This window comes from Chiloscyllium punctatum, chromosome 32 (assembly GCF_047496795.1).
Source record: "Chiloscyllium punctatum isolate Juve2018m chromosome 32, sChiPun1.3, whole genome shotgun sequence".
NCBI classification, from domain to species: domain Eukaryota; kingdom Metazoa; phylum Chordata; class Chondrichthyes; order Orectolobiformes; family Hemiscylliidae; genus Chiloscyllium; species Chiloscyllium punctatum.
Genome location: NC_092770.1, coordinates 39,282,207 through 39,299,205, shown reverse-complemented (window position 1 = coordinate 39,299,205; position 16,999 = coordinate 39,282,207). Strand labels below are relative to the sequence as shown.

The 16,999-nt window shown below is 42.7% G+C and overlaps 1 protein-coding gene across 1 annotated transcript; it reads left to right on the top strand.

Moving 5' to 3' along the window:
- Positions 1 to 3,948: 3,948 nt before the first annotated feature.
- On the top strand, positions 3,949 to 16,999 carry crebl2 (cAMP responsive element binding protein-like 2). The gene is made up of 4 exons (XM_072552126.1): positions 3,949 to 4,126; positions 10,330 to 10,527; positions 10,945 to 11,089; positions 16,684 to 16,999. Coding segments are annotated over exons 1-4 (360 nt in total). The 5' UTR covers positions 3,949 to 4,111; the 3' UTR covers positions 16,686 to 16,999.

The following is a 16,999-nucleotide window of genomic DNA, read 5'->3' as shown; positions in this document are numbered from 1 at the left end:
TGTTGTTGTTTGGAAGTGTGGGGATGTTGTTGTTTGGGGAGTGTGGGGTTGTTGTTTGGGAGTGTGGGGTTGTTGTTGTTTGGAAGTGTGGGGATGTTGTTGTTTGCGAGTGTGGGGTTGTTGTTTGGAAGTGTGGCGATGTTGTTGTTTGGCTAGTGTGGGATTGTTGTTTGGGAGTGTGGGGTTGTTGTTGTTTGGGAGTGTGGGGTTGTTTGGGAGTGTGGGGTTGTTTGGGGAGTGTGGGGTTGTTGTTTGGGGAGTGTGGGGTTGTTGTTTTGGGAATGTGGGGTTGTTGTTTGGGGAGTGTGGGATTGTTGTTTGGGAGTGTGGGGTTGTTGTCATTTGAGGAATGTGGGGTTGTTGTTTGGGGAATGCGGGGTTATTGTTTGGGAGTGTGGGTTTGTTATTGTTTGGAGAATGGGGGTTTGGTGTTTGGGTAGTGTGCAGTTGTTGTTTTGGGAATGTGAGATTTGTGTTGTTTGGGGAGTGTGGGATTGTTGTTTGGGGAGCGTGGGGTTGTTGTTATTTGGGGAGTGTGAGGTTTTTCTTGTTTGGGGAGTGTGGGATTGTTGTTCTTTGGGGAGTGTGGGGTTGTTTTTCGGGGGAATGAGGTTGTTGTTTGGGAGTGTTGGGTTGTTTTTTGGAGGTGTGGTGTTGTTGGTGTTTGGAGGTGTGGGGTTGTTATATGGGGTTGTTGGTGTTTGGAGGTGTGGGGTTTTTATATGGGGTTGTTGGTGTTTGGGGTTGTTGTTGGTGTTTGGAGGTGTGGGGTTGTTATATGGGGTTGTTGGTGTTTGGAGGTGTGGGGTTGTTGGTGTTTGGGAGTGTAGGGTTGTTTGTGTTTGGGAGTGAGAGGTTGTTGTTTGGCGTGTGGGGTTGTTGGTGTTTGGGGGTGTGGGGTTGTTGGTGTTTGGGGAGTGTGGGGTTGTTGTTGGTGTTTGAGATTGTTGGGTTGTTTGTGTTTGGGGATGTGAGGTTGTTGTTATATGGGGTTGTTGGTGTTTGGCAGTGTTGGGTTGTTGTTGTTTGGGGTGTGGGTTGTTGGTGTTTGGAGGTGTGGAGTTGTTGGTGTTTGGGAGTGTAGGGTTGTTGGTGTTTGGGAGTGAGAGGTTGTTGTTTGGCGTGTGTGGTTGTTGGTCTTTGGGGGTGTGGGGTTGTTGGTGTTTGGGGAGTGTGGGGTTGTTGGTGTTTGAGGTTGTTGGGTTGTTTGTGTTTGGGGATGTTGGGTTGTTGGCATTTGGGAGTGTTTGGGTTATTGGAGTTCGGGGGTGTGGGATTGTTGGTGTTTGGGGTTGTGGGGTTGTTGGTGTTTTGGGGGTGTGGGGTTGTTGGTGTTTGAGGATGTTGGGTTATTGGTGTTTGGGGGTGTGGGGTGATTAGTGTTTGGGGTTGTTGGTGTTTGGGGGTGTTGGTGTTTGGGGGTGTGGGGTTGTTGGTGTTTGAGGATGTTGGGTTGTTGGTGTTTCAGGGTGTGGGGTTGTTGGTGTTTGAGGATGTTGGGTTGCTGGTGTTTGGGGGTGTGGGGTTATTGCTGTTTCAGGATGTGGGGTTGTTGGTGTTTGGGGATGTGGGGTTATTGGTGTTTCAGGATGTTGGGTTGTTGGTGTTTGGGGGTGTGGGGTTGTTGGTGTTTGAGGGTGTGGGGTTGTTGGTGTTTGAGGATGTTGGGTTGCTGGTGTTTGGGGGTGTGGGGTTATTGGTGTTTCAGGGTGTGGGGTTATTGGTGTTTCAGGATGTGGGGTTGTTGGTGTTTCAGGATGTGGGGTTGTTGGTGTTTCAGGGTGTGGGGTTGTTGATGTTTGGGGGTGTGGGGTTGTTGGTGTTTGAGGATGTGGGGTTGTTGGTGTTTGAGGATGTGGGTTGTTGGTGTTTGAGGATGTGGGGTTGTTGGTGTTTCAGGGTGTGTGGTTGTTGGTGTTTGAGGATATTGGGTTGTTGGTGTTTGGGGGTGTGGGGTTGTTGGTGTTTGAGGATTTTGGGTTGCTAGTGTTTGGGGGTGTGGGGTTATTGCTGTTTCAGGATGTGGGGTTATTGGGGTTTCAGGATGTTGGGTTGTTGGTGTTTGGGGGTGTGGGGTTGTTGGTGTTTGAGGATGTTGGGTTGTTGGTGTTTGAGGGTGTGGGGTTGTTGGTGTTTGAGGATGTGGGGTTGTTGGTGTTTCAGGGTGTGTGGTTGTTGGTATTTGAGGATGTGGGTTGTTGGTGTTTGAGGATGTGGGGTTGTTGGTGTTTCAGGGTGTGTGGTTGTTGGTGTTTGAGGATGTTGGGTTGTTGGTGTTTGGGGGTGTGGGGTTGTTGGTGTTTGAGGATTTTGGGTTGCTAGTGTTTGGGGGTGTGGGGTTATTGCTGTTTCAGGATGTGGGGTTATTGGGGTTTCAGGATGTTGGGTTGTTGGTGTTTGGGGGTGTGGGGTTGTTGGTGTTTGAGGATGTTGGGTTGTTGGTGTTTGAGGGTGTGGGGTTGTTGGTGTTTGAGGATGTTGGGTTGCTGGTGTTTGGGGGTGTGGGGTTATTGGTGTTTCAGGGTGTGGGGTTATTGGTGTTTCAGGGTGTGGGGTTGTTGGTGTTTGGGGGTGTGGGGTTGTTGGTGTTTGAGGATGTGGGATTGTTGGTGTTTGAGGATGTGGGGTTGTTGGTGTTTGAGGATTTTGGGTTGCTGGTGTTTGGGGGTGTGGGGTTATTGGTGTTTGGGGGTGTGGGGTTGTTGGTGTTTGAGGATGTTGGGTTGCTGGTGTTTGGGGGTGTGGGGTTGTTGGTGTTTGGGGTTGTTAGTGTTTGAGGATGTGGGGTTGTTGGTGTTTGGGGGTGTGGGGTTGTTGGTGTTTGAGGATGTTGGGTTATTGGTGTTTGGGGTTGTTAGTGTTTGAGGATGTGGGTTTGTTGGTGTTTGGGGGTGTGGGGTTATTGGCGTTTGAGGGTGTGGGGTTGTTGGTGTTTGGGGTTGTTGGTGTTTGAGGATGTTGGGTTGTTGGTGTTTGGGGGTGTGGGGGTGTTGGTGTTTGAGGATATTGGGTTGTTGGTGTTTCAGGATGTGAGGTTGTTGGTGTTTCAGGGTTTGGGGTCGTGGGGGTGTTGGTGTTTGAGGATTTGGGGTTGTTGGTGTTTGGGGGTGTGGGGTTATTGGTGTTTCAGGATGTGGGGTTGTTGGTGTTTGAGGATATTGGGTTGTTGGTGTTTGGGGGTGTGGGGTTGTTGGTGTTTGGGGGTGTGGGGTTATTGGTGTTTGAGGATATTGGGTTGTTGGTGTTTGAGGATGTTGGGTTGATGGTGTTTCAGGCTGTGGGGTTGTTGGTGTTTGAGGATGTTGGGTTGCTGGTGTTTGGGGGTGTGGGGTTATTGGTGTTTCAGGGTGTGGGGTTATTGGTGTTTCAGGATGTGGGGTTGTTGGTGTTTGGGGGTGTTTGAGGATGTGGGGTTGTTGGTGTTTGGGGGTGTGGGGTTATTGGTGTTTCAGGATGTGGGGTTGTTGGTGTTTCAGGGTGTGGGGTTGTTGGTGTTTCAGGGTGTGGGGTTGTTGGTGTTTCAGGGTGTGGGGTTGTTGGTATTTGGGGGTGTTTGAGGATGTGGGGTTGTTGGTGTTTGGGGGTGTGGGGTTATTGGTGTTTCAGGGTGTGGGGTTGTTGGTGTTTCAGGGTGTGGGGTTGTTGGTGTTTCAGGGTGTGGGGTTGTTGGTATTTGGGGGTGTTTGAGGATGTGGGGTTGTTGGTGTTTGGGGGTGTGGGGTTATTGGTGTTTCAGGGTTTGGGTGTTGGTGTTTGAGGATATTGGGTTGTTGATGTTTGGGGGTGTGGGGTTGTTGGTGTTTGAGGATATTGGGTTGTTACTGTTTGTGGAGTGAGGTTGTTATTCTAAGTGTTGGCTGGGTTTGGGCCCACTTGCGCGCAGCGCTGACATTACACAGGCTCCGTCGCCGAGTGATGACGATCCTGCGCATGCGCCTCAGTGTTTGTTTTCAAGCGAGTGGCTGCGAGTGTTCAGGAGAGAACAAGATCTGGAGCTGCGGCCTCTGCTGCTAACAGGGCCTGGAATCAGGGCCTCTCCTGGCGACCGGGGCCTGGGGGTTGTTGGTGTTGGTGTTGGTGTCTGACCGAGGCAGTGGCTTATCGGCCCAGTATGGATGACAGTAAGGTGGGTGTGCCTAGTGGTATCAACATGTCTCTGCTCGGGCCCACGGAGAGCCATGTTTGTAAACATGTTTCAGCTCTGGTTTCGCTTATACTTATTTTAAACGTGTCCTTAAATCACCAATATTATAGTAAAGGAAGTATAGGTTAAACTTGGAATATTATTACAGTCTATTAAAAACAATATTAAAAGAATCTAGATCTTTAAGTAAGTTTGTGCCAGGTATATAGCTATTTTTCGTTAAAGAAGTTGAATTCTTGTGAAAATGGGGTTTTCACAAAATGTATGGTGATGTTACAGTACTAGCACAAATAAATGATTCTCTATTATATACATATCAGAAAGTAAGTACACAAAGTGACAGAGGCATACATTCAGTAAAAGATCACATAGTATTGAAAACATAACTAGAAGTTTTTTTTAACAAAGTTAGTATCTGAATTACGGACGTTTACTATAAACTGACCGACTCTCACAGCTACCTAGACTACAACTCCTCCCACCCTGCCCCCTGTAAAACCGCCATCCCATATTCCCAATTCCTTCGTCTCTGCCGCATCTGCTCCCAGGAGGGCCAGTTCCAATACTGCACAACCCATATGGTCTCCTTCTTCAAAGACCATAATTTCCCCCCAGACGTGATTGACGATGCCCTCCACCGCATCTCCTCCACTTCCCGCTCCTCTGCCCTTGAGCCCTGCCCCTCCAATCACCACCAGGACAGAACCCCACTGGTCCTCACCTACCACCCCACCAACCTCCATATACATTCTATCATCTGTCGTCATTTCCGTCACCTCCAAATGGACCCCACCACCAAGGATATATTTCCCTCCCCTCCCCTATCAGCATTCCGAAAAGACCATTCCCTCCATGACTCCCTCGTCAGGTCCACACCCCCCACCAACCCATTCTCCACTCCTGGCACCTTCCCCTGCAACCGCAAGAAATGCAAAACTTGCGCCCACACCTCCCCCCTTGCTTCCCTCCAAGGCCCCCAGGGATCCTTCCATATCCGCCACAAATTCACCTGCACCTCCACACACATCATTTACTGCATCCGCTGCACCCGATGTGGCCTCCTCTATATTGGGGAGACAGGCCGCCTACTTGCGGAATGTTTCAGAGAACACCTTTGGGACACCTGGACCAACCAACCCAACAACCTTGTGGCTCAACACTTCAACTCCCCCTCCCACTCCACCAAGACATGCAGGTCCTTGGACTCTTCCATCGCCAGACAATAGCAACACGACGGTTGGAGGAAGAGCGCCTCATCTTCCGCCTAGGAACCCTCCAACCACAAGGGATGAACTCAGATTTCTCCAGTTTCCTCATTTCCCCTCCCCCCACCTTGTCTCAGTCAAATCCCTTGAATTCAGCACCACCTTCCTAACCTGCAATCTTCTTCCTGACCTCTCCGCCCCCCAACCCACTCCGGCCTATCACCCTCACCTTAACCTCCTCCCACCTATCGCATATCCAATGCCCCTCCCCCCCCAAGTCCCTCCTCCCTACCTTTTATCTTAGCCTGCAGGACACACTTTCCTCATTCCTGAAGAAGGGCTTATGCCCGAAACGTCGATTCTCCTGCTCCTTGGATGCTGCCTGACCTGTTGCGCTTTTCCAGCAACACATTTTCAGCTCTGATCTCCAGCATCTGCAGTCCTCACTTTCTCCTCTGAATTAATTATTTATTGTTACAAACTACTTAAATGTTGTTCTAGCTCTGATATGTAAGAGGAATGTTCCTATCTGTTAGTTACACTCATATCTCTCACTTCCTGGAATTTGAGTTTTTGTAGCAAATACGCCATAGTTCCTTCCAACTTCCATTAGGTCTGCATTTTCTGGTCTTGTCAAGTAGTAACTTTGAGTATTTGCTTGGAACGAATCTTAAATCCACTTCAAGCTGTTAAGCCGGCACTGATGATTCTTTCCTTCTGGCCACATCAGTGTCCTTAAACGTCTCTGAGATGCATCTCTTCAAGTACAGACATTTTCCCTCTTGTACTTAGCTCTGTTGATTGACATAGCCCAAGCAGTCTCCTTTTTTTTTACTGATAACTGCTGTTTGTGATATTCATTGATTTGTACAGACGTCTGTAACTTGATCTCAAAAAATGGTTTCTTCTGCACTCTTTCCCCATGGCAACCTCACATCCAGGTAGAAATGCTGATTAGCTATTCTTGATTTTCACAGTCAGTACAAAGCACAATTGTTTATTTTTAACTTTTTTTTAGACTTTGGGAGGTTCAGAGTCTACCTAATGTAAACTTGGACTGCTGCCATTGTCTCCAACCTTAGGCTGTCACCCCAGTAATACAATCTGGGCCCCTTTTTGATCTTTAACCACTCCAGGCCTGTTGCCAAGCAAAGTTCAGAACAGGTCACAGGGACCCTCTATTTTACCTTGAATTATGAACACAGTTCCAAAATCTCCCAAGATTCATGCACGGCAGCAATTTCTGAAACTGGAAGTCGTTGCCTTTATTAGCAGCAGTGTGTCAGTTGCTGTTCATGGACATTCTGAGCTTGCAGAAAACCGTGCTAATTATCATTGATCATTGCAATGCTAGTTGTCTACAACTGAATTCGTGAAAGCACAGGTGACATTCTTGGGACATAACATCGATCATGGAAGGTTGACCCCACAGAACGCAAAGGCGAAGGCCATTGAGGAATTTCCACGACCAACCTCGAAGAAAGATTCTTAGCACTCAGCGGATTCTATCAGAAGTTTGTTCCAAACCTCAGCAGTGTAGTGCCACTGTTAACCAATTTGCTGAAGAAGAACACAAAGTTTCGGTGGACAGAACAATGCTAGGAGGCATTTGACCATTTGAAATCAATATTAACCACTACACCAGTTTTAGCTACATCAAACTTTTAAAAACCTTTTAAAATTGCCATCGATGCTAGTGACAGGAGTTGGAGCTGTACTCCTACAGGAAGGTGAGGATGGGATTGAACTGCCAGTTGGTTACTTTTCAAAGAAGATCAACAACCACCAGATGAAATACTCCATGATCGCAAAAAACCTATTGAGTTTGGTACTGGCCTTACACCATTTTAATGTGTATGTCACGAACAATGCATCTGAGATGGTTGTGTATGCACATCACAATCCGCTTATGTTCTTAGAACACTCTAAAGACAAAAATATGAGACTATTTCATTGGAGTCTTATGTTACAGACTTTTAGTTTAAAAATTGTACATGTTGTAGGTTGTAAGAATTAACTGATGAAGTTTAGGTGAGATTTGTTTTTTTTTATGTTTATATAAGTTATCGGTATGTTAGGGTAATGTGATTAAACGTAAGTAAAAAACAAACATCTTTTCATTACGACGTTTTATTTTTTTCTTAAGGGGTGGGTATTCTGAAGGTGTAGAAGTGTACTGTACCTTTAAGAGAGTTAAAAGCTAGCAGAAGTACCTGACAGCACCAAGTGTTCTGAACAAGCTACAATGTAACCTTTTAGTCCAACAGCTACAGTAGCTGGTTGCCTGGAGACAAAAAAACAATTTCGAATTAGGCCAATCAGTTTAAAATGTACCCCGAAAAATACCAAACTCCGATCAAGTTTGAATTTAGTGTATTGACAATACTAAAAGCCAGTGACACAATCTGATGCTTTGGGGTATAAGATTGGGAAAGCTTGAACAGTTGAGGGAGAACTGCCAAAAGACCAACAGGTGTATGCTGCCAGTAAGAACTCTCTGAGAGGGACCTGTCTAGAGAAGGAGTTTGCACAGTGTTGATATTTCTTTCTCTGACCTGGAGAGCAAATCTACAGAGGAAGAAATAAAAGGGAAGATTCGATAGCTGTCGGTTTTTGAAATTTGAATTTTTGGTAAATCTTAATTGGGGATTTTATTGGACTAGTATTATATAAGGGAATGTAAAAGATAGGTTAGAGGAAGAAGTTGTAAAGAGTTAATTATTTGCTGTTATGTTTTAAGAAAGAAAGTTTTTAGTTTTTACTTTAAATAGTTCTTGGCCTCTCAAATTTTCACAGATTACTGCACAGGATAAATCTTTTCTGTGTTGCTGGTTTAAATTAAGCAGGAGGGTTAACCCCATATCGTAACACTACAGACCTCCTGATCCTAGGAGAAAGTGAGGACTGCAGATGCTGGAGATCAGAGTCGAAAGTGTGGTGCTGGATCCCCCAAAGGATCCTTCCACATCCAACAGAAATTTACCTGTACCTCCACCAATGTCATCTACTGTATCCATTGCACCTGATGTGGTCTCCTCCACATCAGGAGGCAGGATGCCTACTTGCGGATTGTTTCAGAGAACATATCCGGGACACTTGCACCAACCAACCTCACCACACTGTGGCTGAACATTCAACAGCCCCTCCCACTCTGTCAAGGACATGCAGGTCCTGGACCTCTGCCATTTCCAAACCCTTACCACCCAGTGCCTGGAGGAAGAACGCCTCATATTCCGCCTTGGGGGCCCTCCAACTACACAGGATTAATGTGGATTTCAACAGTTTCCTCATCTCCCCCTCCGCCCCCATTATCCTAATCTCATGCCTTCAACTCAGCACCACCCTCCTGAACTGTCAGTCACCTTTTCCATCTATCCGCTCCACCCTCCTCTCCGACCTATTACCTTCTCCCTCACCTTCAGCTACCTATTGCACTCTCAGCTACCTTCACCCCACCCCCGCCACAACCCCCCTCCCATTTATCTCTCAGTTTCCTGGCCCACAAGCCTCGTTCCTGATGAAGGGCTTATGCCTGAAACATTGATTCTCTTGCTCCTCGGATGCTGCCTGACCTGCTGTGCTTTTCTAGCACCGCACTCTCGATTCAGACCTCCTGATACACTGGGTAAATGGGTGATGTAAAGTGTAAATTTGAAGAACAGAGAAGTACGTGGAACAAAAATGCGAATATGATGTGAAATTTGAATTTTCACATAGTATTTGAGATTCCGTGCTTTTCACACTGTATTTGGGAGTTTTCTGGAGCAATATATTTTAAAGCCTGCATGGCAACAAAATATATTTTCTGATGAGCATCATAACAGAATCAGATTGTGGTGAGACACACCTGTGGAAGACACACCTGTGGAATACTGACGATATCATGATTGAATTTATTGCTAGGTTTGAGAATCAGAAAACTGGGGTTCTAAATTTAATGGAAGGTGAATTCTGAAGGGATGAGAAAAGAATTAAGAATGGTAAACTGAGTTGAACAGCTGATAAATTGACAGGCAGAAGTGCAATGTACCATTGCTGAAAGGTTAAAGCTCTGTTTCTGTCATAAAGGTCAACAGCAAAAGGTTAGAGACAATATAAATCTTTTATATAGTGGCTTTCACAACACCAGACATTAAGTACTTCATAGCGACTGAAGTTGTATAGACATTGCTGTAGTGCAGGAAATTGGTAAAATTTGAAACAACTGCAGATGCTGTAAATCGGAAACAAAACAGAAGTTGATGGTAAAGTTCAGGTCTGGCAACATCTGCTTAAGAGAAATCAAAGGTAACATTTTAGGTCTAGTGACGCTTCCTCAGAACAGAGTTTACAGAAGCGTTCTGAAGAAGGGTCACCAGACCAAAACATTAACTTTGATTTCTCTGCACAGGTGCTGCCAGACCTGCTGAGCTTTTCCAGCAGTTTCTGTTTTTTGTAGGAAATTGGTAGCCAGTTCGTCTGTAACAAGCTTCCTCAAACAACCTTGTAATAATTGCTTCATAATCCCTGTTTGACTAATAAAAAGCTTGTACAAATATAGGGGAAAGTGGCTGATCTCTCATTTCATTACAGTAAGTGTGATTCCCTTTTAAATTGTGTATTTCCCATCCAATATATATCTTGGGCAGTATCCAAATTATATTGGTGTGTGCAAACAATTTTGCCACATATTCTGTAAAATCCCATTTAAAGTTAGAGAGCAATTTAAAAAGAAACTATAAATGGGTACCAGGAAAATGTGAGTTACAAATAGGCCATCATTTGATTGATACACTAAACTTGTCATTAATTGAAAGGAAGTTATAACTTTCATAGCTTTCATGGCTAACAGTTCATAGATCTTTTGAAAATGGAACAAAAGATATGTTCTGTCTGAATTCAATAAATGTAAATTTCAAAATACTTAATGGGTGGAATTTGTTGAACTGCAGTATCTGTATGTCATACTTTGTTTATCCCTATAAACATTTCCTCTCCCAGGTGGTGGGAGGTAAAGTGAAGAAACCTGGAAAGCGAGGACGTAAACCGGCTAAAATTGATTTAAAGGCAAAGCTTGAGAGAAGTCGCCAGAGTGCCAGAGAATGCAGAGCAAGAAAGAAATTGCGTTATCAGTACTTGGAAGAGCTTGTGTCTAGAAGAGAGAGAGCAATCTGTGCTCTGAGAGAAGAGCTAGAGATGGTAAGTTACAGTGTTGATGACTAGCATTGTTATGATGTTATGATGAAGCATGAGAAACATGGTTTGGCCTTTGAAGGTAACCTTTTTTGTTTTATTAATCCTGCCCACATTTCTAAAGCTGGTTAGTCCTTAGAAGATTCTTGAAAATTTCTGTTTGTCAGGTTTCATCACTTTTTGGTAAAACTTGGAGCATTGTTTTGGCAACACTTTTAGACTATTCCTTCTGGGCTGCTTCTTTACATGTAATATTTTGCTGTCCTGAACTGATAAGTTCCTGTATCTGTACTTACAATTGTATTTTGAATGATTTCAGTGGATACTGCCAGCGGAATCTTTTTGAGAGTTCTTAAGTAGACACACAGGACTTTGGTCTGCACCTGTATTTGAAGTCTACACTGGTGTCTTTTTATTTTGTAGTACAAGCAGTGGTGCACAGCAATGGACCAGGGAAAAATACCATCAGAAATAAAAGCACTACTCACAGGGGATGAGCAAAGTAAAGCACAGCAGACTGTGAACAAACAAGGAAAAGCAAGAACTGAAGGAAGTGCCAATTTGGTCTGTAAGTATTTTACATTAATTACTTGAATTAAGTCCTCTTAAACATGTGGTGTTAAACACTAGCATAACAAGTTTATTAGATTAGGTATCAGTCATGACTCAGTGACTCTGATTCAGATGGTTGAATGCTTAAGTTGTTCTTCACTAATCTAGACTAACATTAATGCAACACCAGTGATACGCTATAAGAAATGAGAAGGTGCTGTACTTTGCGATGCTGGTCTTTCATCCAGTTTTACAATGCTGCCTGGGATTTTGGTTAATATTTAACCCTCAACTAACAACAAATTAGCAATGGTACAACAGATTACCTATTATTATCATGTTACTGTTTGTGACATCTTTATGTATTTGGAAAGGCAAGGACTGATTAGGGATAGTCAACATGGCTTTGTGTGTGGGAAATCATGTCTCACAAACTTGATTGTTACTTCTTCAAAAAAACTCAGAGGATTGATGAGGACAGAGTGGTAGATGTGATCTATATGGACTTTAGTAAGGCGTTCGACAAGGTTCCCCATGGGAGACTGGTTAGCAAGGTTAGATCTCACGGAATAAAGGGAGACCTAGCCAGTTGGATACAGAACTGGCTCAAAGGTAGACGACAGAGGGTGGTGGTGGAGGGTTGTTTTTCAGACTGGAGGCCTGTGACTAGTGGAGTGCCACAAGAATTGGTGCTGGGTCCTCTACTTTTTGTCATTTATATAAATAATTTGGATGCGAGCATAAGAGGTATAGTTACTAAGTTTGTAGATTACACCAAAATTGTAGGTGTAGTGGACAGTGAAGAAGTTTACAACAGGATCTTGATCAGATGGGCCAATGGGCCGAGAAGTGGCAGATGGAGTTTAATTCAGATAAATGTGAGGTGCTGCATTCTTTTTTGGGAAAGCAAATCTTAGCAGGACTTATACACTTAATGGTAAGGTCCTAGAGGGTGTTGCTGAACAAAGAGACCTTGGAGTGCAGGTTCATAGCTCCTTGAAAGTGGAGTCGCAGGTAGATAGGATAGTGAAGAAAGCGTTTGGTATGCTTTCCTTTATTGGTCAGAGTATTGAGTACAGGAGTTGGGAGGTCATGTTGCGGCTTGTTGAGGCCACTGTTGGAATATTGTGTGCAATTCTGGTCTCCTTCCTATCAGAAAGATGTTGTGAAACTTGAAAAGCTTCAGAAAAGATTTATAAGGTGTTGCCATGGTTGGAGGATTTGAGCTATAGGGAGAGGCTGAACAGGCTGGGGCTTTTTTCCCTGGAGCGTCGGAGGCTGAGGGGAGACCTTATAGAGGTTTACAAAGTTATGAGGGGCATGGATAGGGTAAATAGACAAAGTCTTTTCTCTGGTGTCGGGGAGTCCAGAGCTAGAGGGCATAGGTTTAGGATGAGAGGGGAAAGATATAAAAGGGACCGAAGTGGCAACTTTTTCACACACAGGGTGGTACGTGTATGGAATGTGCTGCCTGAGGAAGTGGTGGAGGCTGGTACAATAGCAACATTTAAAAGGCATTTGGATGGGTTTATGAATAGGAAGGGTTTGGAAGGATATTGGCCGGGTGCTGGCAGATGGGACTAGATTGGGTTGGGATATCTGGTTGGCATGGATGGGTGGACCGAAAGGTCTTTTTCCATGCTGTACATCTCTATGTGCACATATCAGTTGCCATATTTCATATATTGCTGCAGTAACCCTCGGCTAATGTTCTGGAGATATGAGTTTGGATCCCACTATGCAGATGGTGAAATTTGAATTCAACAAAAAAAACTGAGATAAGAAGCTAGCAAAATAGCAACCATGAGGGAGCGTATCCTACAGTCAACATTGCATGAAGCAGTTCGGGCAGAATGTCCTGCTTCCTGGACAGTGGGAGATAAACAAATTGTAGGCAAATTTCATAAAAGTGTCAAAATAATAGTGTAATAATATTATGTAATTTCATCTGACTAATGTATAATTTGAATAGATCGATTGTGAAAGGCTTGGAAAGGGTGGAATTATTAAAATGTGTCCAGGAGAGCTTTTTAAGCCCTACAAGAAAGGGGATGGCACTGGACCTAATTTTAGGGAATGAAGGCAAGCAAGTAGTACTTTGATAGTGACCATAATTCAGAAAGTATTGAGATAATTATGGATGTGGACAAAAATGGACTAGAAATGTTGGTTCTAAATTGGAACAAGGTCAATATTAATATAGCCAAGATTTGGCCAAAGTGAGGAACAGCTACTTGCAGGAAATTTCATATCAGAACTATGGGAGACAGTCAAAAGAGTAGTTGTGAGAGTGCAGTGCCAGTATGCTTATAAAAGGTGAAGGGTGGGACCAACTAGAGCCCTGGATGTCAAGGGGCACACAGATTGGATAAGGAAAAAAAGAAAGCTTATGGTGGATACCAAAGGCTGAAAACAGTGGATGTCCTAGAGGAATATAGAAACGACAGGGAGCTGCTTAAAAAAGAAATTTAGGAGAGCAAAGAGAAAACATGAAAAACACTTGTGGATAACATAAGTACCTTTGGATTTTCTTTATAAGTATATTAGGAGCAACAGAATAACTAAGGAAAGAGTAGGATTCTTTTGGACCAAGGTCCAAAGGTGCATGTGGAACTGGTAGGTATGCCTTGGGTTTTACATTTGTATTTTGCATCTGTATTCATGTAGAGAAGGATGATGTTAGTATGGAATACAGGGAGGGTGACTGTGATGTACTTGAATGAATTAATATGACAGAGGAGACATTATCAGCAGTTTTAACAGGCTTGAATGTGGATAACTCCATAGGCATAGAGGAGATGTATCCTAAGCTGCTATGCGAGTTAAGGGAGGAGATTGTAGGGGCTCTGACATTAATCTTGAAATCCTCTTTGGCCACTGGAGGAATGTGAAAGGACTGGAGGACATTCTTCGAGAAGGATAGTTAGGTTAAACAAGGAAACCACAGACCAGTGACTCTAACTTCTGTGGTAGGGAAATTATTGGGAAAAATTCTAAAGGACAAAATAAACTTTAACTTAGAGATGGAAGGATTGATCAAGGATACTGAGCATGGCTTTAAAAGGATGGGATCATATCTAAATTTGATTGAATATTTCAACAAGGTGTCTAGGTGTATAGATAATGGGAGTGCAGTTAATGGACTTCAGTTAGGCTTTGATAAACTCTTTCATGGCAAACTGGTTAAAACACTAAGAGTCCAATTTTGCCAAATCTGTATCATGCCAGATGAACTAATAAATTGAAAAGTCTGCATGCTGAAGTCCTGGACCACAGCTGTCTATTGACTAAAATAATCGTTGGTCGAGTCTCTTTCTTAGACGTTTCATGTTTTCACCCATGATCAGTCGAGAGTTGATAGGCGGGAGAGTGGTTGAGGATGTGTATAGGAGGTTAGTGTTGGGAGAATAAATTGTTTTTAGGGTTGTAGTGCATATTGATAAGGGCCTATGGAACAGTGGAAATTCAAAGACTTGGGGATTCTAGTGCACTGATCATTACAATTAAACATTTGATACAAAGGTATATTCAAATCTAAAATATATTCAAACCTATATACCAGCTGTCTTGATGCAAAGGAAGGGGTTCAGCTACATCTGTACATTGATCTAGTTAGATCACATCAGTACTAATGTGTGTAATTTTCAGTGTGATTATCTTGGAAAATATTAGCCTAGGAAGGAGATTTGTAAGTTGTTACCAGTTCTCCAGTGGTCAAATTTAGAAATAGTACAATATTTTGTGTATTCTGCAATGTAAACATGGGGATGCTCTGATAGGTTTTTAAAAGAAATTAGTGGGGCAAATCAAGAGAAGTTCTCATTGTTTGTTGGGGAATTTTGTTCCTGGAAGCATAATCCTACAAACCATAACCAGGAGACAAGTTGGAAAACATTTCACATAAAGAATGGTAGGATTGTGAAACTCTCCAACAGAAGCTGTAGATGATGGCTCAATTACTTTTAAGTTTAAGATTGACAGATTTTTTTTTTGTTAATTAATAGGTGTACAAACGAAGTCAGGGTACAGTTTGGCTCCAGGCTAAATGAAAACCTACTTCTGTTCCTGTATTCTGTTTATATGGTGGAATTAGTTTGTGTGTAAGGTTATTTACAAACAGCTTCAGTGCATGGAGCTAAGTAGGCATTTCTGTTTGTTCTTCACTTAATTTTCCTATTGTTGATACAGGTGCCTGTTGTGTCACTTGCTTTTTTCTTACTTGGGATTAGTAAACTGTCAGTAAATTTGTACACAAATCTAATCCATTCAAGTTACAGGAGAGTTCAGCAAAGATATCTAATTATGAGATGGCTGAACATGTGCTGTTTTACATTTTGGTTCTGTAATGAAACCCACCTTAGCTGCATATTCTCTTAAAGTGATATTGCAACAATACCAGCAAATTCAATTTGTTCCATGTGGCATTAACAAATTGCTAAGTGCAGTAGACACAACCAAATCAATGGAACTTGACTATGGGCTTTTTGTGGTGCTGAAGACTGGTGTGCCAGACCTAGCTGAGATGTGCTAATGCAGCAATGATGCTGTTTTCTCCCTAACAATGTACAAGTTTCTCATGTATATACAAACCCTAAAGGAATACTCATTCACTTCGAGCTCTATCAGCTTCTTAATCCTGGTGGAAGGAAAAGCATTGCCTACTCACCATTAAACAGCTTGCTGATGCTTGGTTCAGATTTTCCATAACCATTCAGCAGCTGGCCTTATCACAACTTTAATTCAGAAATTGAAACTTTGCTAAATGTAGGAGGAGATAAGAGAATGTAATTGTTCTCAACGTCAAGGTAACATTTCCCAATGTGACACCAAGTAGCTCAAGCAAAATTAATTGAAGATTAGGGTTAGTGTTAGGAAGTGTATCTAATGCCAGAGGAGATGATTGAGGTTGTACAGGGCCAATAAACTAATGATCATACCCATGGGTATTACTGTAGGGGTTTCTTAGAGAAACTCTCTCAGCCCAACCATATTTGGCTACATCATCTATAATTGTTCTTTTGTCATAAGGTCAGGAGTGTGGCTATTTATTAATTTCTCAGCTTCGATTGGCAGCAGTAAGTGGAACCAGGAATGCAATTCAGTTGATACACAAGTTGGTTAATATAACTTTTCAGAAGTAGGATATATATTTTAAAATAATTAAGCGCAAGCAAGTGAGATTTAATGAAGTTTCCAGTGTTAGAGATTTTCATAACTATGGAGAATCTGGTTACTAAAAAAAAGCCTATCAGTTACTGCTAATACTAATCCTTCATTAAGTCACCCATTTCAAAGTCCCTCTTTATAATATGAACAACTGCAGGTATGTCTTGCAATAGCAAATAATTACTGATAAAATAAAAGATAAACACTTCATTTGTCTAAGATATAATCCCTAGTAATTTATGCTGCAGTATGAGTCCTTCATATTTGTGGAAGTTCTTCTATGACATTATTTCCTAATGGGCTAGATTAATTTATGGTATCTGGTTGGCATGGACAAATTGGACCAAAAGGTCTGTTCCATGCTATGTGACTTTGAGTAAACGTAATATTGTTGAAGTTTTTTCACTTATACTGTCTTCCAATTAATATTGTTTTTTATTACAGAATAACTCTGACATTCTGTTACTTGGAATTGATGAGGAGGAAATGATCAAGTGAAAATCGGTATTTGCCAGTGTAAGTGATATTGTGCAATACTGGTGACTAACCAGAGAAAGAAGCTAAAATCATTCTCAACTGCACCTTTTGGCAAAATTTGAAATATTACGTTCTTTAACAAATGTAGAATAATATTTTATGAACTCAATTTCTGAGTTTCTAATTATGCTGTATATCTGTAAGTAATGTAAATTGAATGTGGGTTACTTTTTATAATTTTTAATGTAAAGAATAGTAAAATAAAAATTGCGATTTGAAAACA